At 36.9% G+C, this 25,674-nt stretch overlaps 2 protein-coding genes and 1 non-coding gene across 3 annotated transcripts in view; all 3 read right to left on the bottom strand.

The window, feature by feature from the left end:
• LOC140148216 (uncharacterized) overlaps positions 1-25,674 on the bottom strand; it is a 68,823-nt gene that overhangs the window by 2,494 nt on the left and 40,655 nt on the right. The gene's annotated exons all lie outside the window — the stretch shown is intronic.
• On the bottom strand, positions 97-24,560 carry LOC140147812 (uncharacterized). The gene is made up of 34 exons (XM_072169560.1): positions 24,533-24,560; positions 23,800-23,917; positions 22,717-23,030; positions 22,027-22,365; positions 21,193-21,435; positions 20,375-20,626; positions 19,752-20,003; positions 19,073-19,324; positions 18,390-18,641; positions 17,707-17,958; positions 17,025-17,276; positions 16,025-16,276; positions 15,467-15,721; positions 15,005-15,235; positions 14,607-14,858; positions 13,728-13,970; positions 12,738-13,016; positions 12,334-12,582; positions 11,719-11,988; positions 11,253-11,504; positions 10,272-10,520; positions 9,945-10,181; positions 9,507-9,773; positions 8,418-8,555; positions 7,605-7,856; positions 6,184-6,272; positions 5,612-5,843; positions 4,888-5,001; positions 4,386-4,507; positions 3,683-3,829; positions 2,947-3,334; positions 1,591-1,793; positions 630-797; positions 97-255 (listed from the first exon to the last, which is right to left on the bottom strand). The coding sequence occupies exons 1-34, from the start codon at positions 24,558-24,560 to the stop codon at positions 97-99; spliced, it is 7,602 nt and encodes a 2,533-aa protein (XP_072025661.1).
• Positions 13,363-13,435, bottom strand: Trnav-cac (transfer RNA valine (anticodon CAC)). Its single transcript has one exon. It is a non-coding gene; the product is annotated as a tRNA-Val (tRNA).

Raw genomic sequence — 25,674 nt, 5'->3', positions numbered from 1 at the left:
TACAAAAAAATAACTTTCTCTCATTTCCCACTGGCACTATGTAAATAGTTCAATGGCAATGAACACTAAATGTGAATGCAAAATAAATTGTGCCAATTAAAGTAAAACCAGGAAGATAGTATGAACATACTTTTGTGCAGCATAAGAATAAATAGTCACAACCAGTCCAAGTATTGAAAGCCCACAACCTATGTAGCTGAGTATCTCCAGAATTAAATCTTGTGTATCTGTTAAAGTTGATTGTCCGTAAATATCCTGTGAAAATAGAATTGTTTAAAAAAGTATGAATGTTTTCTTTTAATATAATGAAATCACAAAAATGATATAGACAAGAACTGAAAACCTCACGTTATAAAATTCCATCACACAAATCATAACAGACACAAGAGAGATTGTGATTTCCAAACGTACGTATCGAACGCCCGTGCAATCTATTCAAAACCACTCTCCTGTGACGGGATGTTGAATAGATTGCACGGGCGTTCGATATGTACGTGAAATCGCAATCTCTCTAAGAACAACTGAAAACCTCACTTCAATAAATTGCCTTTATGTCTATAGCCTGATGTACCAGTCACTGCTATCAGCCGAACAAATTCGTAAAAACAACAGAGATCTACATAGCTTACCATCAACACTGCAAAGTTAGTCAGATGATTGCACTTGCATTCTACGTTATCGCCTGTTTTACCGGTTGTGTTGGATACATAGCAGCCTTCAGAAGACCAATCTCCTTGGCCTCCATCAGCTGCAAAGTCCCAGAAAACACAAGACCTATTCAACGCATCACTAGCATTCTGTAGAGAATTATATCAACATGGTTAAATGATCACACGCATATTTCACTGATATGTGGAAGGGGTCTGCAGCCTAACGCTTTACATCAATCTGGAGGTAAGCCTCAACGCTACCCTGCACAAGCTTTCCTATTGTCAAGATTTGTCATCTTGAAAAGACTTTTAACCATCTGCGCATTTACTCGGCGAGATTTTTGGTGGGTTAACCGTGAGAGATGGGTTAATGCTGCTCTTCCATTAATTCTTCGCGATTCTTGCTCACTTCGCCTTGAACACACGGTTGTCTATTATAATATTAAAGCTTATTAACTCCAAATTCTTCGCACAAGACGATCCCAGTGGCGTAGCGTCATATAGGGGCGTGGTGTTTCATAGAAAAATTGCCAAAATTTGGCTTGTGCACCATCAGACCTGGTGCCCCCCTCTTGATCGGTGTCCCCTTTCCAATATGATGATGCCGTTAAGATGCTACACCACTGGATGATCCATCAGGAATAGCGCTTTCAATGTTGCTAGAATTTACTTCCGATCTGGTTCATAATATTTGTCAGTCATCATCGGCACATATAATATAACATTCCCAAGGATATCCCTTCCCTCCTGTCACTTGTGATTCTTACCGGCATTAATAATGAACGGTCCCTTACCGAAATTTGTTTTGAGGTTGTTGTAAAGCCATACTGTTTACTTCAGCTTGTAATTTGAATAGATTAACCTTTTTTTTTTACAGATGTACGTATTATGTTTTGTTTTGTTTAGGGTTATTAGTCAGGAGTTCAACTGTCTTACTTACCCTCAAGACTTTAAAAGCAATCTCAACCGGTTCTCGTAGATTTGTAACAACCTGATTGCCGACTGTACAAGAAACTATACGAGTGTTGACTGCACGGTCTACCTCATCTTGTTCATCATTGAAAACCTTGTTGGTTCGAGACTTAAACAAAGTATCCTCTTCGTAAATAACAAACGTTACTCTTATCATGCCGTCTGTTTCACCTATTGTACAAACATATTCCCGGGACATGTTCACAGTGAGTAGATACAATGGGTGGGATACTGCATATCAACATTCCCTTTTCTTATGTAATTCTTTACGTATTCGCAATTTAGATATTCCACTGCTAGTTCACGAATGGATATGTCCATATGTCCGTACAACTTCATATAATTTTAAGCTACTTTGACATGATGACGACGCAATAGCACCACTTCGAAAAATTTTGTACGGGGATGTGTCACACAGACTTTCGGATGCTGACTCTTTCTATTATCTACTTTTTGCTGTTTTTGCAAGCCATCAGTATAAAAATGTTTGACAAAAAGCACCCAAATTTGCCCATTATTATGTTTTGATGAGTCCAAGTGTGTGAAAATATTGGATCCAAAACATAATAATGATAAAATTGATGCTTTACGCCCAATATTTATTGGTCTCGCTATGAGTTTTAAAATATTGACTCGACTACATCTCGTCCAATATTTTAAAACTCATAGCTCGACCAATAAATATGGGCTCAATCGATCCAATTTTATATCAAACTGTGTTATTTTGCACCCATGCGCCCAATTGGGTACATGCGGGTCTTTACTTAGTGAAAACCCAGCCCAAAAAAGGGCACATCACTCTCCTTAGTATAAGTCTTTGTTTCAGCCAATCATCTCACTGTGCCAAAAATCCTTAGAGTAGCCAGTTCTTGATGTCGAAAAATCCTTTGAGCTCCACCACCCTTTGAAAATGCCAAATAATTAAAGTTTGATGATCTAATTAATGGGCTATAGTCTGTATACCTTTCTCAAGTCAGTAATTTACATATTGTTCTTTATGGTATCCCTAAATGTAATGATGAGAAATTTTTGGAGAAAATCTCAAAATGTGATTTCACTTTACTTACTCGAGGAAGGCATACAGACTATAGATAGCTATTGTGAGCGTGTACCTTTACAGATTAGAACGTTTTCATATCATCAGTTTTTATTTTATCGCGTAATATTAAAAGATGCAATAATTCTTGGGCCTTCCTTCGACTTGCCTACAAATGAATTCTCATTTCGACTTGTTAAGTCTTTTGCATGCCCCATTTTACTTTCACCCGCATTTTTATTGCACTACTCCTTATTCTTACGTTTAGCTGTACCATGTTAACCTTACCTAAACGTATGTTGGCATCTTCAATTAGTTGCACTGGTAAGATAATAAGTGCAGTAGCGTTTGCTCTGGCACTAGCCACAGCACTTGAATTTTCCAAAACCATGATGACCTCATCCTCATTAACAATAGATTCTGAATCTGTAGTATAAAATGAACCAAATCCGACGCCTCTTTGGAAATCTTCCGACATTACCTCTCGCACTTCTACGACAATGTTTTCGGTGTTTCCACGATATGACCCATCGATAGATAGTTGAACATTTTGTAGTTGAGTTTCCATCGCTTGCACAGCTTTATTGACAGATCCTTCCTGTTCTTGTGCCATTTCTAAATATTCGTCATCAACATTGAATAAATTATCCAGTGTTTCAATCACAGTGGTGGTTATCTGTTACAGTAACAAAAGTAACATGTATCTTGAAGTTGTAAAATTGGTAACAAATTCGTAACGATATTGCAGATCTTACAAGCTGTATCAAAATGATTGGTACTCATCAGGTTTGACGATTACTGAAAAGCCTGCTTCTTCCGCTAAAATGCAACTCTTGAAATGACCACGATTTATTGTTATATGACTGTTTGTGACATTCAACAACAAATTTTGCGGTTCCTATGTTACATTTTGATGTGGCTGTCATGTCCATAATCACTGGAAACTAAAGGGTACCAATCATTTTGATACAGACGTATTGCATTCAAATATTTTACAATTCAATAATTGCATGTAAAGTCATACCTCTGGATCAGGAGAGTTAAGGGTGACCACCTGTTCTAAAATATTTGCCACGCTTGCGACTCCATCAGCCTGTACCTGGTTGGACTCACTGGTCAGTTGTTCTACCTCTCTGGTCACTTCTTGAAGGTTACTTGGTGTCACCGTAAGCTGTAGGTTTGAACAAAGTTTGTAACCCATAGTTACATTGCAGACTCCATGTAGGAGGCAGATCGTATTCGAATTACGGGTAAAGGTGCGTGGAACAAATTCCCCAATCCCACGCCCCTATAACCGTGCTTGTCAATTTATGGTATTGTCATCGTATTTGTAATCCATAGGGGCACAGAATTCACGCATACAAAATAATTCAGCCACAGGGGTGTAGCCAGGGGGAGCTGCCCCACCCCAACCACATACATTTACAGGGAGAAAATGGGGACAGCAAAGAGTAAAGTGTCCTTAAAATGATTAAAAACTGGAACAAAAATTGACAAATGGGGATAAAAATTTAGATTTGTCCCCTCACACTGAAATACTGGATTCGCTACTGCTCAACCGTGTACCCCACCTGTATTAAACAGTGTCAGTCAACAATTCCAATTGAGTAGCTCCTTAGGTCAATTGATAAATTAGAAAACATAAATTTAAATTGTGTTTTACAACATCTCCCAACACTGGGAAAATGTGCAATGAGTGATGATTCCATTTGTGGATGTTGTCATACCGCTTCTAGTTTAGCAAGTTGTTCATCGATTGTGAGATTTCCACCACAGTTATTGCTTGGTACTAGAACAGCAGGCGAAACGAAGTCAGAGCTACACTCAGCATATGCAATAGGCTCACCATCTGAAATTAAAAAGAGAAAATATATTCATAAGGCTGAAAAAAATCTATTTTTCAGATTTTATTTATAATGCATTAGGAAAACTTTATAAATAAGTTTATTACTGAACAAGGATCTCTTTCAAGTCTTTTTGTGGTACGCTAGGGGTTTTATCACTAACAATGCGAATTTGACATTGAAGTAAAAAAATCCCTCCCTCATCAATTCATGAAATTGAAAAGTCTCTGGACGAGAACCAAAACATTAATTTTTGTCGCTTAAAAGCTATCAAAATAATACAATATCATTAACTTATATACAAAACTAGTTTGGTTCTTCGTTAAATTAATGAATGAAAAAATATTAACTTCCTTAAATCGATGATTATTATTTAAAAACATACCATTGCGTGTATACCAAGGACAGTCCTCTAAAGAGAATACAATTTCCCCCACCAGTGAGGTTGGGAAAATAACTGGCCCGTATGATGACTTCCATTCACTCTCGAAACAGGTTACTGAAAGTATGAACAAAACAATGAATTGTTGGCATACCCAAAGTCTATAATCTTCATCCTCCTCCTCCTCCTCTTCCTTCTCCTCCTCCTCCTCCGCATCATCATCATCATCTTCATCTTCATCGTTATCCATTATCAGTGTTAGTGATTAAAGTGGTAGTAAAGTGTACCGACCAAAATGTATCATTCATAACCAGATGTGGTTGCGAGAAAAACGAGGGTACCCCCTGGAAATATTCAACAACAACCAAAAAAAGAGAGAAGAGGGAGAGAGTGGGGAGGGAGATAGAAGGAAGAAGAAAAAAAGTAGAAAAGAAGAAGCGATGAGATGGAGTGGGAGAGTGTGGGGGATACCAGCATGATTGAGTGATTGATCATGAGTTTGGGGACGAGGTTTGCATCTGGATTACCCAGAAAAGGGGCAACTTTGACCATTTGCAACGTTTTCCGTCTCCCAGGGAAACCCCCTCGGCCTCCCCAAGAATTGCCAGCACCATTCCATTTGAAATACTCCCGCTTCGGCAAATTACCTTTCTGGATAACGCCTTGTTTTCATATCCTCTTAAATTTCTCTCATAAATTATATAATATGATGATAAAAATAGAATACCTGTGCTATCCACGCGGATGGAATCCGGGTCCAGGTAGCCATTAGAATTGTATGCAATATCCAGTAGAGCCTGAACTAAGACATTACGAGTATCAGGATACTTGGTTTTGGTTATATTATATTGGTAGATCCTCATGCGAGCTTTCACACTACCAGGGGAAGTTTCATCCAGAAGGGGTTCTGGACGTTGGTCTCCTGAGTATCTAGGCGAGGCATCAAAACCATTCCGTAGCTACATGGTGAAATATCGAACTAAATAATGTTAATATATTGAAAATAAATTTGTAATTGATTTGATAGTGAAAGGCATTACTACCTTTAACGTAACATGAATTAATCAGCTAATAGCGGTTAATTGTCTAGATCAGTAAAACCGTTTACAAAAATGTGTAGGTTAATAAAAAAAACGGCATTAAAACAATGCTACATGATGATGATATATGATTTCGTATTTATCATGTTTATGTAAGTGTTCAACAAGTGTAAGTCATGATAAAGCTCATTAATGATATGAGATATTATTTGTTAAAATTTTCTTCTGGTGGACTGACTTTAACTAAAAGGCAACTTACAAAATCAATCAATTCTTCTTCAGTTTGTGATATAGTTTCTTCCTCGTAAGGGGTATTAAATGTCATACTAGCAAAAAATATACCAAGATCTGAAAGAAAAGAACGATAGGTGATACTTGTTCATCATTGCATTGACGATCAGCCTAAGCAAAACATGCATAAACGATGAATAGCAACAATTTCACTAAACCTTGAAATTCTGCTTGGTAATGTTATGAAATATGTCCAAAGGAAGTATTTTCTAGTTGTATTCTGCCATTCACATACATATTCTGTAAGACAGACATGCCTACTAGTATGACTAGATTTAATATCAATTTATTTAAATACAGTAAAGAATTATACAGTAAGCCAAATAATTAAGGTATCAGTTACTTTCACCCCTGTATATCCTAAACAAAGACAGATATGTCAAAATTGGAACCAACAGCTCATAGCTGTATCTTTTAGCTCGAATTTAAGAGGGTACTACACCCCTGCCCGATTTTGTGCCTATTTTTGCATTTTTCTCAAAAATGCAAAACTAGACACAAAATTGGCCAGGGGTGTAGTACCCCCTTAAGACCTCATTACAATTGTTCGAGAAATAAAGACACGACGATCCAAAAACCCAAGGAAGATACAAATTTAAAAGTTGCAGTTTGCCACATTGCATGCCCTATTGATTTGTACACAAAGCGTTCGCGAACAAAAAACTAGCGCTGTGCTTTCATTGATTAGCACGAAAAACTATCGGCGTGCTTTCATTGATTAGAACACAAAAGTGCAACTTTTTATTTCGTATCTTCAATAGGTTTTTAGATCACCGTTTCTTTAATTCTTAACCAATTTCAACAAATAAGGTCTTGAATCAGAGCTAAATAGTACAGGCATCGACATGTAATTTTTACCCATCTTTACTTCGGATATACAGGGGTGAACACAACTGGTACCATAATTCTTTTGCTTACTGTACTTTCATATCGATACATTTTGAATGTACTATCATGGTCTGATCAAAATCTAAAATAGCAAACTTTAACTCTAACGAAAACAAAACAAAACACCTTTATGATGTTATTTCAAAAATTTGCAGAACACTCTCTTTCGTATTATTGTCATTGGAAGTGGATAAACTTTTCTATCATGGATTGATAAAATCTAAAAGGGATATTTTCTCCAACGAAAGACCGAATAGAGAAAACACCTTCCTGGTATTATTTCAAAAAATGCAGAGTGCTATCTTTCGTTTTATTGTCAATCGGGAAAAGGATAAATTTGTTCACACCTTTCTGCTAGCACAGATCCCCGACAACCGAAAAAATTTCGTTCTAGGATCTGTGCTGTTAGTATAATAAGGCAGTGTCTCAGGAATGAGAAATGATATAAACCATTGTGAGGCTAAGCTATCAGTAAATACAATAACAAAATAATAAAATTACCATTAATCTGAAGCAGAGCTTTTTCCGTTTCAACTTGTCCATTTGGTCCAATCCCTACAGCGTGATAATAGCCTTCATCACCAGCCGCTACACGGAATATTTGTAATGTCGATTGGTCGTTGAACTCGGAGAGCGGTGCACTGTTGTGAAGCCATCTGATTTGTTCAATATTGTTAAAACTCGCAGTCAATTCAACCCGCTCAAACGCATCTGTTGTTTGTGACTGAGGATGTGATACAACTTCGGGGTCGCCTTCAGAATAGAAAACATATAAACCGTGATCCACATACTATCAGGATCCGTATTATAATCTGTATAGCATATTATTTAATGTACAGGGGTGTAGTCATCGGAAGAGGGGTAGGGTGGAATGTAAAAATGTAAAAAAAAGTCTAAATCTAGAAGTTCTAACTCTAAATTATAAACGAAAATTTAAAAAGGCACCACTGATATGTTAAACCGGTTAAATTAGCCCGCAAAAGTACATTTTAAGTCCACTTTATGCATGTAAGCTAATTTATTTATTTTCCTCACCCCTGCAAAAATTTCGGTTACGCACCTGAAAGCATGTATATATTTGAAATTTGAGACATTCATATAAGTACTGAAATTGGTCGTTGTCGTGTGGTTAAAACCAGAGAAGATCTTCTCTGGTTAAAACATTAACAACAGCAACACTTTTCATGATGCCCGTATCCGTTTACCGTTTGTTTTACCGTTTAAATCGATGTTTGGAGAAACATCTTGGTTACCATCTCAGTAGTTGTGCAGAACTTAACATACTAAGGTAAATAATTGCAAGTAGATTCTTACCGACTGGTTGAATCTCAATATCACACCTCCTTCCCATCCACTGGTCTCTCAGACATTCGCAGACAAATCCGTCATCATTATCTTCCTCACTACATGTGCCATGGTTCTTACATGGTGCTTCGTCGCATGGATTTACGGCTGTAATGAAAACCAGTAATATACGGTAGTAGGTTTTAAAATGACAATAACGTTTTTGTAAATTTGAAAGCAAGCTGATAAATGTATGCCAAATACCATCTGAACAACCACTCTCGAGATCAGCGGAAAGACCAAAACACTATAGGAATGTTCAGACTGACCGATTCAAAGAGGGTTGTACGGTTCAGGAAAAATCAAAATGTGATGAAAGAGCACGGTGAAACAGGTAGATGAAGATGTAATGCTAGTCTGCATGGTCTACCTATACCAGTATTTCATTATAGGACTCAACCATGCAAACTAATCTTAGAATAAGTCCCTTTACTAAAGGCTGGCCTGAAGTTCACAGACCTTAGATGAATATACCAGGAGTGCTTTATATCCTAAAACAAATGAAAAGTGAAAAGAAAGGCCCGAGGATCTACTAATAAAGTATTCCTCCACTGATAGTGACTCATCAAACAAACAAAGCTGCAACGTACTCTTCTCAAGACAACAGTAATTATGTTCATTCACAGGGTATAGATTCTGTCGTACAGGTCTTTGATTTTTTTATGTCGAGCATAATAGGCATTAACAGCTGAAATCAAGGAGATAATACTGACGAATATTCGGCCAGGCACAAGTGACCTGGTGAACGAAGGGGGTCGCCGTAGATAGCTGGTCGGGGCAATTTTTACAGGACAGTCAAGTGTAGCCAACAATCGGGCTTGTTACCCTGATCGGAACCGACTGTAACGAGGTCTTTTATCATGGGTCATCTGCCCCGCCTTTACCAGATGAGCTACGGGGAGAGCGGATAAGATTTGTTTTGGTCCTGCGGGGAATTGAGCTAGGGACCTCTTGCACCAAAGGCAAATACCTTAACCAGTGTGCCACGCTGCTCCCCAACAGGGAAATAAACTTTGAATAATGCAAAACAAGGTACTGAATAAGCCCGAAGTTTCTCACCTTCGCAAGATTTACCGTCCCCTCTGAAGTTGGATTCTCCCTTACAAATGCATGTAAAGCTCCCAGCGTTGTTTATACACACTGCATTGATATCACAATCATTGTGACTTTCATCTTCACATTCATTAATATCAGCACACGAACGGCGTCCTGAAGCAGATCCTTGTAAGACAAACCCAACGTCACATATGCACTCGTAGGAACCGTCTGTATTGTCACACTGAGATTTGGCAGGACACGCGCGTGGATCCATACATTCGTCAATATCTGCACCACCAAAGTGACCAACAAGAATTATTATTATTATTATATTAATATATTATTATTATTAGTGTTATTATTATTATTATTATTATTATTATTATTATTATTATTATTATTATTATATTGCTTTAATATACGTAGCAGAATTTAACTGGTATCTCAGCAATCAATTACCTGCACACTCCATGTTCGCTTCATTCCAGACGTGACCACTATTCTGACATACACACGTAACCTCTTCGGTCACTTGACAGATGGCATCGTTTGGACATGGACCATTATCAGCACATGGGTCTACGGGGTCTGCTACCATTGTTGTCGGCTGCTTTGTTGTAATCATTGTTGTAGTGGCTTTCATGGTAGTTGTTAAAACGGTAGTCGTTGACTTTATTGTAGTTGTGGGAACAAATTCTGTAATAAAAGTAGATTCAATTGTTCTGATATAATGTGAATACCAAAATGATAATAATGAACTTTTGAAAGCGAAAACAAAAATCTAACCTTTCACAATGATACTAAAATCGCAATATCCCATATTTCCGGTTCCATCTGTAGCTACATACTCAACAGTGAATTCGCCAACGGGAAACGAATCGCCAGAATTTCGAGTTGCCGATATTGTGGGTGCAATGCCTGAATTATCAGTAACTGAAGGTTCGGTCCACGTGATTTCAACTCGAGATGTTCCACTGTCTGGTAAATTCTGCTCTATAGTTTCGGGACACTGGATAAATTCAGGCGGTTCCTCGTCTGTACAATAAACAATACACTGCTGATTTAATAGAACACTAATAATATTTGTAATGAACTTAGCATTTTAAGTATTACAGCCGGTGTATGTACATTTTGCTTACGTTGTCCGTTCCTCGCTTTGATTTTCCGCTCAAATAATTAGCTGTGTTATGATAGGACTTTGTCGCTCCGTCACCTTTTCCGCAAAACAAGGAACTGTATACTGCCCCTTAATAATAGATAACCAAAGCGTTCTTAATGCTAAATCTGTCACATTATTCATTTACTATTCATATTTCGAAGTTTTCTTATATTAAAGGTCAATTCAGTGATCCCAGCGAAGGTATGCAAAATTAAAATTGTTTCTTAATTGCCTCAGAGTGAAGAATAGGTAACAAACAAAACAAAAAACACGTGGAACAATGTAGTTAATTTTTTTACTTAGAAAGTAAATATTCATGTAAAATATCTCCCTCTATCTTTAATACACGGCTTTCGACCAGCAGGCTATGTTAGCACATCTATGACACTAACAAAGGTGCCAATATCGGAATTTTGATGGTTTTTACGATTCTTCGGATGGGCAAATCACTGAATGGCCCTTTAAGGAGTGTCATGATTGATACGAGCCTTCTGTTGTACCTTTCCTTAAAACAATGTGACAATTCGTGATAATTTATTTGTTACCATATGGAAATAATTACGTTTTTATCAGGGTATTAATTTTAACCAACAAAATAAAGAAATTACCTAACACTGTAACTGTTACTGTACATGAGTCCGTGTTACCAGATGAGTCTGTTGCGGTAAAAGTAACCTCAGTTATACCAATGAAATACTCATCCCCACTCGGGGCATCAGATTCAATGACAATATTTTGTATATTTTCCACAGGATGAGTGACAGAAACCTGATTAAGTAGTAATACCACCGCTTTATTTGTGCCACTGTCAGTTGGACTTATCACATCTTCTGGACACGAGATACTTGGTAAGTCTGGACCTGTGATGTGCAAAACAATATTTACGCTTATTACTCGGACAAGATTGAACTTTTTGTTGATATGAATTCATTTCAAAATGTATCCAAAATAGATGGGCATTTTGTAATTGCTTCTTGCCTACAAGAGATTGGTATTTCCGATTTTGTTTCTCACAATCTAATTAATTGATAAAATTGCATGTTAGCAACTCTCAACAAATGATAAGAACTCTACCTTTAACAGTTACATAAAATGAACAAACGGCAACATTTCCTGCTTCATCAGTCGCTGTGTAATTAACTTGCGTTACTCCCAATTGAAACGAATCACCAGGTTGCATGGTAGCAATGACCGTTGTACCATCCGGAGGATCGTCAGATGTATATGGGTTGGAGTTATCTTTGGTTCGAGGTGGATTCCAGGATACCACTGCATCACTTGCCAATTCTGCTGCTGTTTCTGTTATGTCATCTGGACAGTTTATGAATCGCGGTATTTCTCTATCTACAGATGAAATACAAATGTAATCCAAGTCATTAATTATGGAATTATTTATATGTAAACTTAACCCCATAAGAACTACCTACCGATTGGCAAAAAAGAAGTTTCCATTATCAATTGGACCAATCAGCAACATTGTTAGAAATTGCGTGAATTATTTGCAAAGCTCCATTCTGATTGGTGATTAAAGTGAAGATATCATGTAATTGACCAATCAGTAGCATTGTAGTTAGATCGACAGGTATTGCTCAGGGTTTTTTAAATGTCATATAATTATCGCAATCAAAAACCGCTTATTTACAGTATCTCCAACTGATCGATATAGTTTAGTAAGGAATTGCAAGTTACCTTCAAGTACTATCATAAATGAACACGTTTCAGTGTTTCCAGAACCATCGACAGCTTGATACATAACTAATATAGGTGAGTCTGTCAGATAAAATTCTTCACCAGGCGAATATTGTAGGGTTACTACCGTCACAACGTAACTGTTGTCAAATGCCTCTGGTGTTACCCAGCTTACTCTGGCCGTGTTAACACCCGGATCTGTGGCTTGCAAAATATCCTCTGGGCAGGTTATTTCAGGTAATTCGTTATCTACAGAACAAAATTGGAGAATTGATTATGAATAGCATATTAGATGATAATCCAAGCAGATGAATGAAAACTGATTCAGCATTCCATGTAAAAGTATCATACAATTGACGATGTTGAATAAATAATCGTAACCTTTTTGACTTTTTATTAGATACCTTGAACAATGACGTCAAAAGAGCAAGACACCGTATTCAAAGAAGTATCAGAAGCCTCAAAAGTCACACGGGTTTCACCAATAGGAAAGCTATATTCATAGTTTATTGGGCTTTCCCTCTCAGGAAAAGTGTTTTCCGAGCCAAGTTGACCAGATATAATGAGGATATCTTGTGAATTATCGTCAGCAGTGATGGTCCATTCTATTAGCGATGAGTCTAATCCCATATCTGTCTCTTGGGTGAGATCACCAGGGCAATGTATCGTCGGTGGCCAAGGATCTATATGAAAATGAGTTCAATGTTATTTTCCGTGGTATAATAGTTATACACTAAAAACAAGTTACTAAGTGTTACAAGCAACGTATCAATATGCATTAGCACCGTCATTGCTATATTTTATATTGGTGTTAAAAAAGTTAAAAAGTTAAATCCTTCCCAAGCCTTTTGGCCCATTGGGCGGCGCCTATCTCCGTTTTATAACCCTAGGCCACATGTCTGCAAGCAGAAAAGCTACAGCAGGGGGTTAGTCCACTGATAACCATGTGTTTAACTTTCCCTACTCCATTCTTTCAATGCCGAACGCCTGGCAAGAAGGCAGTAGGTACCACTTTTAAAGCCTTTGGTATGGCCCGGCCGGGATTCGAACCCGCGACCTCCCGATCGTGAGGCGGGCGCTCTAACCACTAGGCCACCACGCCGGTATATTGGTGTAGAAATAGGTTTCTAATTTGATCTCTTAAGTACTTAGATCCGCGGAAGTAGCGATTTATATAGAATGCGTAAAAAAAAGAGTAAAGGAAACCAACAATAAAGGATAAAATATATTTAATATCACGTACCAGAAATGTAGCCTTTACTTTCAGAACTTATTGAATTCTATATTTTTAAGCATGACTTTTTTAAATTGCACTACATTGCAAAGTGATTTATTGACGAATTGTGAACGAGGAAATTCAATGCACATGTACAAAGTCATTGAGAAACACTCACCTATTACTGTTACGCTGAAAACACAAGACGCCTCATTATTGGAGCTATCTACAGCGATAACACTGACACTGTTAATTCCTATTTCAAATCTGGTACCTGATGGTGGCTCAGCAGTAACTATGACACCACCGCCAGAGTTATCATCAGCTTCTATGCGTTCCCAATTGGCTGCAGCCATAGATTCGGTTTCCAAAGTCTCTACAGTGATGTCATCTGGGCACTGAAGTTGGGGTTGTTCCTCATCTAGGAGCGAGATGAAATTCGTGAGGTAGTTAATTACCATTAACCATTACCAGGTCTTCAATTCAATTAGAGAATAAACGATAGGAATTTTTTTTTTGCCTATCCTCTACCGTGTGATAGACGACAGGCAGGTCCAATATTTTGAGTAGTGGAGCCGGTATCCACTACGATAAAAATGTTGGACCTGCCTGTCGTCTATCATAGGTAGAGGATAGGCAAAATAAAAATTCCTATCGATTATTCTCATCCTTAGTCAGTTAAATATTATTTTAACATTAAGTTACCGTCATAAAAACTCCCCTTTTTCTCAAATGAACGAAACTTGTTTACAACTTCACATCTTTTGTTGCGCGTACTGCTAGCGCGTACGAGTATTCCGTACTGCGTCTACGCTTACAACGCGATGCATACGCGCACCTCTATGAGCGTGTTACGCGTTATCAACACTTATGATGACGGGCATGGGGTCGTCTACAGCCTGATAGACGACACCCAAAATCATGCGATTGTCCAATCAGATTATGTGTCTACTAATAGACCACTCCCACTGACTAAGAATACACATTTCATGCATACCCTTGCTCTCTTGTAAAAAGAAGGAAAAAAAACGGTGAATTTTTAGTGATCTTTACTTACCAACAACCAATACGATAAAGGTACATGAGTTTTGATTCCCAGCCTCATCCGTAGCTAAATACGTTACGGCGTGTTCCCCAAGTTCAAAATCACTTCCTGGTTCCTGCCCTTCAGTAAGTTGAGGTATTATTGATTCACCACCAGAATTATCCGAAACAGATGGAATGGACCAGGAAATGATTGCCACATTCTCTCCATCTCTGGTTCGTTCTTCTATATCAGCTGGACAAGAAATACCTGGTGGTTCTCGATCTGTTAAGTAGAACAAAATGTGTTAAATGTTTAACGATCCATTACGTTAACGTGATGAATGAAACAATCAGCAGACGATTTAATTTGAAGCATTGTGGAAGAAATACAATTCCGACAACATATAGCATATAAAGTATCCAACAAACCTTCCACTATGACAGAGAATGTGCAGTAAAAACTGAATCCATCGGCTTCAAAGTCGTAAACTACTTGAGTAGTTCCAATGCCAAAATCTCCAGGTGGAATGTCTGGATCGGGAATGCGTCTATTGTCGCCTCCATCTGTTATTACTGGAGCTTCCCAAAAAACGGATGCGGTTGGTTCTCCAGGAGCAGTCTCCACCGTAATGTCAAGTGGGCATATTAAAGTTGGATAATCTAAATGAAATCATCCATGTATAAACAGGTATTTTGATTATTATAAGCTGGCATTCTCCATAATATGCTCTATAACTATTGTGATAAATCTCATTTTACTAAACTTTATATTATAAAAGATGCCTTAAGCCGTCTGATATTATTGTTAAGCTCAAGTGCTCTGATTAGTTTAGTTTTATTTTGTTACTTAATGAGCACATATATGTATATGTTTTTCTCTCGTTTACCTACCAGTGACAATAATAACGAGTTCACATGTTGCAGTGTTGCCAGCACTATCACTAGCGATGTACGGTATATTGTACGTTCCAGCAGGAAGTTGTCCGCCTTTTTCTATTTGCACAGGCTGCATTTCAGCTTGTACTTGCTCTCCTGAATTGTCACTGACTAAGGGATCATCCCAAGTCACAATAATTTCGGTTGTTCCTTGAGGTAACTGGTAAGCAAGCGGTACCAGTGGACAGTCAAAAGCAGGTGCTTCCCGATCTAAATGATAACGAGCCCAGATAATAAGTTATAGTTTGACTTGCCGGGATTAAAATTCTAAATTCTTCAAAGTAATTCAAATACATGCTAACAAAACGGTTTAAATTATATATTCAAAATGGTTTGAATCGTATATTTACTATAAGTTTACTATAAAAGACAGCGGGTCCAGGAATTGAACATTTTTAAAATAGGTTAACCGAGAAGCTATAATTGGATAAAATAGGCCACTAAATTTGGCAGGTCTTCGACATTCGAGTTGAGATACGTGATTCTGACTAGCCTCTTTAATTCTTTACTTACCAACAACCAATACGATAAAGGTACATGAGTTTTGATTCCCAGCCTCATCCGTAGCTAAATATGTCACTGAATGTTCCCCAAGTTCAAAATCACTTCCTGGTTCCTGCCCTGCAGTAATTTGAGGTATTATTGATTCACCACCAGAATTATCCGAAACAAGTGGAATGGACCAGGAAATGCTTGCTACATTCTCTCCATCTCTCGCGCGTTCTTCAATGTCATCTGGACATGACATTTCTGGTGGTTCTTGATCTGTAAATTGAAGCAGAAAAACAGGGTTAAGGCCCATTCCATCTAAAGAATTTTTTGTACATAAACATTTTGTAGCCACCGGCTTCCACATGGTATACAAATGTTTATTCAAAAAACATATGTGATGCGATCAAGCCAAATTAGTCGGAACTTGGTAATCCTAGTTTTTGAGATATGGGCCAAATAATGTGTGTAGGGGTGTGAAAATCAAAATTGATTATTTTTTTGTGCAAAATTGGAAGGGAAAACCTCTTTCACATAAAAATGTTTTTTAATAAAATTTCGAAGGAAAGTGTTAAAAGTGACTTTTTGACTCCCATCCAACTTCGATAATTGTCAAAAATCGTGAAATTATTCCAAAAGAAACCTGAGTTTAGCGCTAGCGTTTTTATGCCAAATTTCGTAGCCATATCTTAACCAAAGGTATCGTTATGTATTTACATGTGTGCTAAAATTACTCAATTAAAGTACTCTAACTTTAAACTTGGTTTTCTCCGTTTCTTTTTTTTAATGTACCGGTGTTCAAATTGTAATAACTTTGTAACCAAAGGTCGTATTGACATGAGGTTTTCATTAATCTGGAGCTTTGAATACGCTTAAAATGAAAATGTGAGAATCCCAAAATTGACCTGGGCCTATTTCAGATTTATTTTGCTTGATCGCATCACATTTATTTATAATGCAATGTATCTCTTGTAAACCGAAATCAACATGATCAACAGATGTATTTTTAGTGAACCTTACTTACCAACAACCAATACAGTAAAGGTACATGAGTTTCGATTCCCAGCCTCATCCGTAGCTAAATACGTCACTGAATGATTCCCAATTACAAAATCACTTCCTGGATCCTGCCCTTCAGTAAGTTGAAGTATTATTGATTCACCACCAGAATTATCCGAAACAGATGGAATGGACCAGGAAATGTTTGCTACATTCTCTCCATCTCTCGCGCGTTCTTCAATATCGTCTGGACATGACATTTCTGGTGGTTCTTGATCTGTAAATTGAAGCAGAAAAACAGAAGGCCCATTTCGTATACATGCCCACTATCTTACGTGTGTTTTCTCTTTAAACATGAAATCTTTCGGATACAATTGCATGCAATACAAAATCTGTAAGATATTCAAGATCATTCATTTTCAACTATCTCACCAAGTTATTTTTGCAGTAGATATCTATGAAAAAAGCCTGTTCCCAAAATTCCAGTTGATTCCGATTTTGCGTTTGCGAGTTATGCATATGTGTATTACACTGCTCCATAGGCCACTGTGGTGTAATTTCGTTCTGTTCACCACAACGTTATTCAAATTTGACGATGACGATATTTTTCCTAAACGAATTAATCTGCAAGAATCGTTTTGTACATAAACATTTTGCAGCCAGAGATTGCTAGTGGTATAAAAATTTTTTTAGTGAACCTTACTTACCAACAACCAATACAGTAAAGGTACATGAGTTTTGATTCCCAGCCTCATCCGTAGCTAGATACGTCACTGAATGATTCCCAATTACAAAATCACTTCCTGGATCCTGCCCTTCAGTAAGTTGAAGTATTATTGATTCACCACCAGAATTATCCGAAACAGATGGAATGGACCAGGAAATGCTTGCTACATTCTCTCCATCTCTCGCGCGTTCTTCAATATCGTCTGGACATGACATTTCTGGTGGTTCTTGATCTGTAAATTGAAGTAGAAAAACAGTAAGGCCCATTTCGTATACATGCCCACTATGTTATGTGTGTTTTCTTTTTAAACATGAAATCTTTCGGATACAATTGCATGCAATACGAAATCTGTAAGATATTCAAGATCATTCATTTTCAACTATCTCACCAAGTTATTTTTGCAGTAGATATCTATGAAAAAAGCCTGTTCCCAAAATTCCAGTTGATTCCGATTTTGCGTTTGCGAGTTATGCATATGTGTATTACACTGCTCCATAGGCCACTGTGGTGTAATTTCGTTCTGTTCACCACAACGCTATTCAAATTTGACGATGACGATATTTTTCCTAAACGAATTAATCTACAAGAATCGTTTTGTACATAAACATTTTGCAGCCAGAGATTTCTAGTGGTATAAAAATTTTTTTAGTGAACCTTACTTACCAACAACCAATACAGTAAAGGTACATGAGTTTTGATTCCCAGCCTCATCCGTAGCTAGATACGTCACTGAATGATTCCCAATTACAAAATCACTTCCTGGATCCTGCCCTTCAGTAAGTTGAAGTATTATTGATTCACCACCAGAATTATCCGAAACAGATGGAATGGACCAGGAAATGCTTGCTACATTCTCTCCATCTCTCGCGCGTTCTTCAATATCGTCTGGACATGACATTTCTGGTGGTTCTTGATCTTTAAATTGAAGCAGAAAAACAGTAAGGCCCATTTCGTATACATACCCACTATCTTATGTGTGTTTTCTTTTTAAACATGAAATCTTTCGGATACAATTGCATGCAATACGAAATCTGTAAGATATTCAAGATCATTCATTTTCAACTATCTCACAAAGTTATTTTTGCAGTAGATATCTATGAAAAATGCCTGTTCCCAAAATTCCAGTTGATTCCAATTTTGCGTTTGCGAGTTATGCATATGTGTATTACACTGCTCCATAGGCCACTGTGGTGTAATTTCGTTCTGTTCACCACAACGTTATTCAAATTTGACGATGACGATATTTTTCCTAAACGAATTAATCTACAAGAATCGTTTTGTACATAAACATTTTGCAGCCAGAGATTTCTAGTGGTATAAAAAAAATTTTAGTGAACCTTACTTACCAACAACCAATACAGTAAAGGTACATGAGTTTTGATTCCCAGCCTCATCCGTAGCTAGATACGTCACTGAATGATTCCCAATTACAAAATCACTTCCTGGATCCTGCCCTTCAGTAAGTTGAAGTATTATTGATTCACCACCAGAATTATCCGAAACAGATGGAATGGACCAGGAAATGCTTGCTACATTCTCTCCATCTCTCGCGCGTTCTTCAATATCGTCTGGACATGACATTTCTGGTGGTTCTTGATCTTTAAATTGAAGCAGAAAACAGTAAGGCCCATTTCGTATACATACCCACTATCTTATGTGTGTTTTCTTTTAAACATGAAATCTTTCGGATACAATTGCATGCAATACGAAATCTGTAAGATATTCAAGATCATTCATTTTCAACTATCTCACAAAGTTATTTTTGCAGTAGATATCTATGAAAAATGCCTGTTCCCAAAATTCCAGTTGATTCCAATTTTGCGTTTGCGAGTTATGCATATGTGTATTACACTGCTCCATAGGCCACTGTGGTGTAATTTCGTTCTGTTCACCACAACGTTATTCAAATTTGACGATGACGATATTTTTCCTAAACGAATTAATCTGCAAGAATCGTTTTGTACATAAACATTTTGCAGCCAGATATTTCTAGTGGTATAAAATATTTTAGTGAACCTTACTTACCAACAACCAATACAGTAAAGGTACATGAGTTTTGATTCCCAGCCTCATCCGTAGCTAGATACGTCACTGAATGATTCCCAATTACAAAATCACTTCCTGGATCCTGCCCTTCAGTAAGTTGAAGTATTATTGATTCACCACCAGAATTATCCGAAACAGATGGAATGGACCAGGAAATGCTTGCTACATTCTCTCCATCTCTCGCGCGTTCTTCAATATCGTCTGGACATGACATTTCTGGTGGTTCTTGATCTTTAAATTGAAGCAGAAAAACAGTAAGGCCCATCTCACAAAGTTATTTTTGCAGTAGATATCTATGAAAAAAGCCTGTTCCCAAAATTCCAGTTGATTCCGATTTTGCGTTTGCGAGTTATGCATATGTGTATTACACTGCTCCATAGGCCACTGTGGTGTAATTTCGTTCTGTTCACCACAACGTTATTCAAATTTGACGATGATGATATTTTTCCTAAACGAATTAATCTGCAAGAATCGTTTGTACATAACCATTTTGCAGCCAGAGATTTCTAGTGGTATAAATTATTTTATTCAAAAACCATTTATTGATACTGCAATGTATCTCTTGTAAAACGAATATATTTCTAGTGAACCTTAATACTTACCAACAACCAATACAGTAAAGGTACATGAGTTTTGATTCCCAGCCTCATCCGTAGCTAAATACGTCACTGAATGTTCCCCAAGTACAAAATCACTTCCTGGTTGCTGCCCTGCAGTAAGTTGAGGTATTATTGATTCACCACCAGAATTATCCGAAACAGGTGGAATGGACCAGGAAATGTTTGCTACATTCTCTCCATCTCTCGCCACTTCTTCTATATCTTCTGGACATGAAATGACTGGTGCTTCTTGATCTGTAAATTGAAGCAAAAAACAGTAAGGCCTATTTCGTATTTTATTCTTACATGTCCACTATTTTAAGTGTATTTTCTATTTAAACAAATGAAATCTTTCTGGTATAATTGCATACAATAAGCACTCTGTAAGATATTCAAGATCATTCATTTTCAACTATCTCACAAAGTCCAGTACGACGATCGCAACATAGTTTGATCCTTTTATTAATAAATTGCTGTTAAGATATTTCCCTTAACAATCCGTTTCAAAATGCATGATTAGTTCTCAAATTGAATATGAAAAGAAACATACCAAAATAAGATCACTTATCTGTAAATAATAACTTTGCAGAAAGGAATTTTTTATTTATATACTTTTTCATAAATTGTAGGTTTGCTTGAAGATACTGTATTTGAAAAACTTACTTGATAGCGATTCATCATCATAGATTAGAAAGTTACTATAATCTACATTTAGCAACCTAATTGCTGTATGTATTCAAGGTATTTAATGTCGACTAATGAGCATGAGAAGAAAAAAATTAATTAATATGAGGGGACAATTATATCAGTTCGTCACATACCTGTCACTGTTATATTGAATGAAGTCTCCGCCATGTTGTTGGAAGAATCTATTGCTGTATACGTCACTTCAGTCAAGCCAATTGGGAACGTATCTCCAGGACTATGACTTGATGTAAGTGAAACGCTACCAGAGTTATCACTTGCTGAAGGTGACATCCACACAACGACGGCTGTTGCTGAATCAGGGTCGGTATTTTGAAATATATTGTTTGGAGTGTCAGAAATGATAGGAGCATCAACATCTATATTAGAAAAAAAAAATTGCGCAAACATCACATGAAGGAATGTTGTCACCGTAAGATTTGTCACTGTGTACATAAAATTAAGATGCGTTATGTAAAATTGTAATTATTTTAGTAGAAAAGATTCCAGTTAGAAATGAAATAGATGCTAATTAGGAATGTACAATTCAAGGTGATTTAAACCAATATAATCTTAAAGGAGTGTGATTCTAGCATCTTCTTTTTATGACATTTTTCATTAGATATCTACGACAAAGGGTTATTTCCAAAATTTCAGTTGATTCCAATTTTGCGTTTGAAAGTTATGCATTATTTGCTGTAATTTCGTTCTGTTCATCACGACGTAATTCAAATTTGACGATATTTTTCCTAAAAGAATTAATCTGAAAGATTTTTCTTTGTACATAAACATTTTGTAGCCAGAGGTTTTCAGTGGTATAAAAATCTCAACTTTTTTGAGAAAAGTGGGGGAGGGGTGAAGCTGTGGATCACGAAATGCCCCTTTAATGTTAATTATATTGCAAACCAAATGAGGGGGGAAGCAGACAAATAAAACAAATAAAACAAAATCAAAATTAAATTCAACATTACCCTCAACCTCTAATGTTATGGTGAAACGTTCAAAATGAGTAAAATCGCCGTAACCATTAAACGCAAAAAAGTCCCACACACGACCATCGTCTTCCAGTAATACGGGCGTTATCTCATGGAGAGCAGTTGTATCGAAAAGTAATTCTGAAGTAGGATTAGGTCTCACTGTTCCTGACAGCAAAGTTGGTGCTCCAAATTCTTCCAAAAAACAATCGGCAGCTGGTTTTGCCCCTTCAACCACACATGTAAATACTGCTGGTTGTGCGTCTGGAATTACCACCATGGAACCATTAGTAACCTCGACATCATTTATAAACACTTTGAGATTTTGTGCTAAAACTGAAATAAAAACACGTTGATACAACCAGGTAAGAGTGATGCAAATAATTAGGGTATTAATCTCATTGAAACACCTTGAAATTATCTGGAAGTTTACTTGACTGAGCAAGATGTTTGATTGGCGAAATTTAGTGCAAGTTTATAAAGGTTAATCAATGGGGATAAATGCTTAAAATTGATGGGATTCTATAATATTATGTTGGCATAATTACTGGAATTAATATTATTATTGATATTGGTTTTCTATGAAAGCTCAGATCATCACAGAAACCAGGGCCTGGCAAAGACAAAGCATGTATGAGTGCCACATCGATCGATCGCCTCTTGTTGCCTCTGTGCTTATAAACTTACCTATAATATCCAATATAATTTCATCAGATATTCCCATGGGGTCTGCTAAATTTGAAGCAGTGCAACTTAAGATTGCGTCCTGGTGTTCAAGAATAGACGGTGTCAGCACAAAATCACTGTAGGTAACGTATGTGTAATGATTCCGTGGATACCCAACATTCCAAACTACGGTAGTGTTAGTATTGTTAGATATAACATTTTCGTTCTTTGATACATCATCAATAAACCAGTTGATATCTGCAGCGGGGTTTGATTCCCAGGCCTCACATGTAAACAAGGACGGCTCGCCATCAAAGATTTGTATGATCACCTCACTGCAAAGCAAAACAAAAACAAAACAAAACAAAACAAAACAAAACAAAAAACGTTGGTGTTATACTACTATAGACTGTAAGAGAACAATTATACAATTGCATTAACAAAAAGCGTGATGGTATACTACAGACTGTCACAATAACAATTATACAATTTGCAATTTCACTTTTTAGAAGAAAAAAAAGAAATCAGTAGCATTTTGTGGCCAACAGAATAACTTGAATAGTTCGGGCTCAAACGCAATGCTTATGTATAAAGCATTAACCCTAGAACTACTGAGACATATTTTGTAACACGAACTGCGAGGGGGGGGGGGGTAACAAGTAAAAAGTCAGTAGCTCTTGGAATAATAATAATAGGGAAATGAAAATCATTGATTTTACTGTAGAAACCAATGGTGTCCCTACCCCCTCTCTGTCGGGTAAGGTGCTGGGTAAAAATTTTATCACCAAAATGAGCCCAAAGGATTGATCTACGATTAGCTTAGGTCGTTTGGGCGTAAACGCGTGCGGTTTTTTTTTATGACGGATAAAAAATCTTAGGGGGGAGGGTTCCCCTGCGTAGTTCTAGGACTAAAGCAAGTAATATTTAGGCTAGCATAAACAATGTTGTTTGATTGTTTAAATGATCGGATTAATTGGTTATAATAGACTAACGAAAGCAAACATCCAAACGAGCTTAAGACCAAATAAGACCAAAAGGCCTACAAAATATTTTAAATATAAATTGTATATAATTCGAATAAATTATCACCAAAATGTTACGCACCTGATGACTTCCCTGGATATACGTAGTTGTGGGGATCGTTTCCTCCTTTGTGGCACTCCTGGTAGAGGGAATTCCACTAGTTCATTCGAATTATAAAGAGTGACGTTCAATGCCCCAGCTATTAAATTGCAAAATGGGGTAAGTTAAATGGTAAATTGTATAGAAGGTTACAAACGGAGCTAAAAAGCTGCAACAACGTGATAATAAACTCTATGATATATGTGTATAATGTTATGCCTTCTTCGCTGAGCTGACTTGTCCCCAGGTAAGTAAAGGTAAAAAAATCGCGTCGATATATCGGTTATTTTCTATCGCTAAGGGAATGCTGAAGTGGTAGAAGTGATTTTCTGAAGTACTGCAAGTACTGCACTTATAGTATTCATATTTGGTAGGTTCATGTATCTTAATAAAACGTTAAAATGTTTACAAAAAAAAAACCCGTAATTTTTCATACGGTTGTTATCTTGTTTTTGAAGGGGTTCTGTGCACGTTCGATTGTAACCGTTTTTGGTAAATAAGTTGATAATAGTGTTAGATAAAATGAATTTTAGTTAAAACTTTAAATACGCGAGATACGGTGAATTCCGTAAATTCCGTAAATTCGGTATTTTTGGGAAAATACGATAATTGATCATTACCATGGTTACAATTTTTTTCTTCGAATTTCGCTCTCAGTAATTCAAGTCATTATGTCAGGGACATACCTGCCCAATCTTATGGTGATCGGATTTACCGTTACTGAAAACGGACTCGCGCGCCATAATAACATACACAAATACGCAAAATAGCAGAAAATGCATTTAAAGTCTAGAAACACTAAATATGCAAATTATGCGTTAAATATGCGAATTACGTATTAAAAACCTGAATTCACATTTTCTATAAGTGTTAAATTAATTTAAAATATATTTTCAATCAGAAAAATAGCCTTTTTACTATGAAAAGTAATTTTACTGAGAAATATCTTAAATATGGCCGCTTGAAAACAATACAATACAAAAGAAATATCCCACATGTGAAAGTATAGGGAGAACGTAATTTATCTAATTTTCTTTTCGACTTTTCTGCTCCAATCGAAAATTACTCCGGAATCCAATGTCCGATTTGATTCAAACAAAAAGCAAACTAAAGCTGAAACTTTACAGTATTTATTTATAAAGAAATCACAAAAAGGTGTCCAAACTACAAAATGACCACTTCAGCATTCCGTTAATCTCTAGTCAGTAAAAAACGTCCATTTAAGAAAAACATTATTACGTCTTTTGATGACTGCATGATACATTGATATATACTGATTGCAAACGTCCCCACTGCAATGTAACAATTCCCCGGGCCACTCCCACTTTGGAGTTGACGCGTATGTTGAGCTGTTAAGACACGTTTTCAGCATCGCCGTCACCAAAGACCCCATAATTTTTCTGGAACACATGCTCTGTCACCCAAAGACGACTTATTTGTCCAAATGTCCTTATTTGAATTTGAACAGCAGCTTTCATTAATCACTGATTTTATTACTTATTTTGAAATATTAAAGAACAAAAATTCAATGTTCAAGGCTTCTGCGGATGTGGGACTGTTTTGTGTCTCTCCAAAAGATTCCATTTGTAAATTGTGATCCAAACGGTCCACCTCTCACCAAAAGATCACATATTTTTTTGTATTTTGCTTTCACCGAATGCCCCTTGCTGTAAAAGTGTTAGCCCTACACGTATATTCCTTTCATATTTAAGTGAGCCCCCGGGAACTTTTCATTTTTTGTGGGTTTTTTTTAGAACTCACCGTACACCTTTAAATTTCTGCCTACTGTATATTCACCAAAACTATTATTACCAACACATTCGACCCTGATCCTGGGACTGCTATATCGGCTTATTG

This window comes from Amphiura filiformis, chromosome 3 (genome assembly GCF_039555335.1).
Source record: "Amphiura filiformis chromosome 3, Afil_fr2py, whole genome shotgun sequence".
Taxonomy (NCBI): domain Eukaryota; kingdom Metazoa; phylum Echinodermata; class Ophiuroidea; order Amphilepidida; family Amphiuridae; genus Amphiura; species Amphiura filiformis.
The sequence above is the reverse complement of the archived record's forward strand: the minus strand, read 5'-3'. Positions and strand labels throughout refer to the sequence as shown.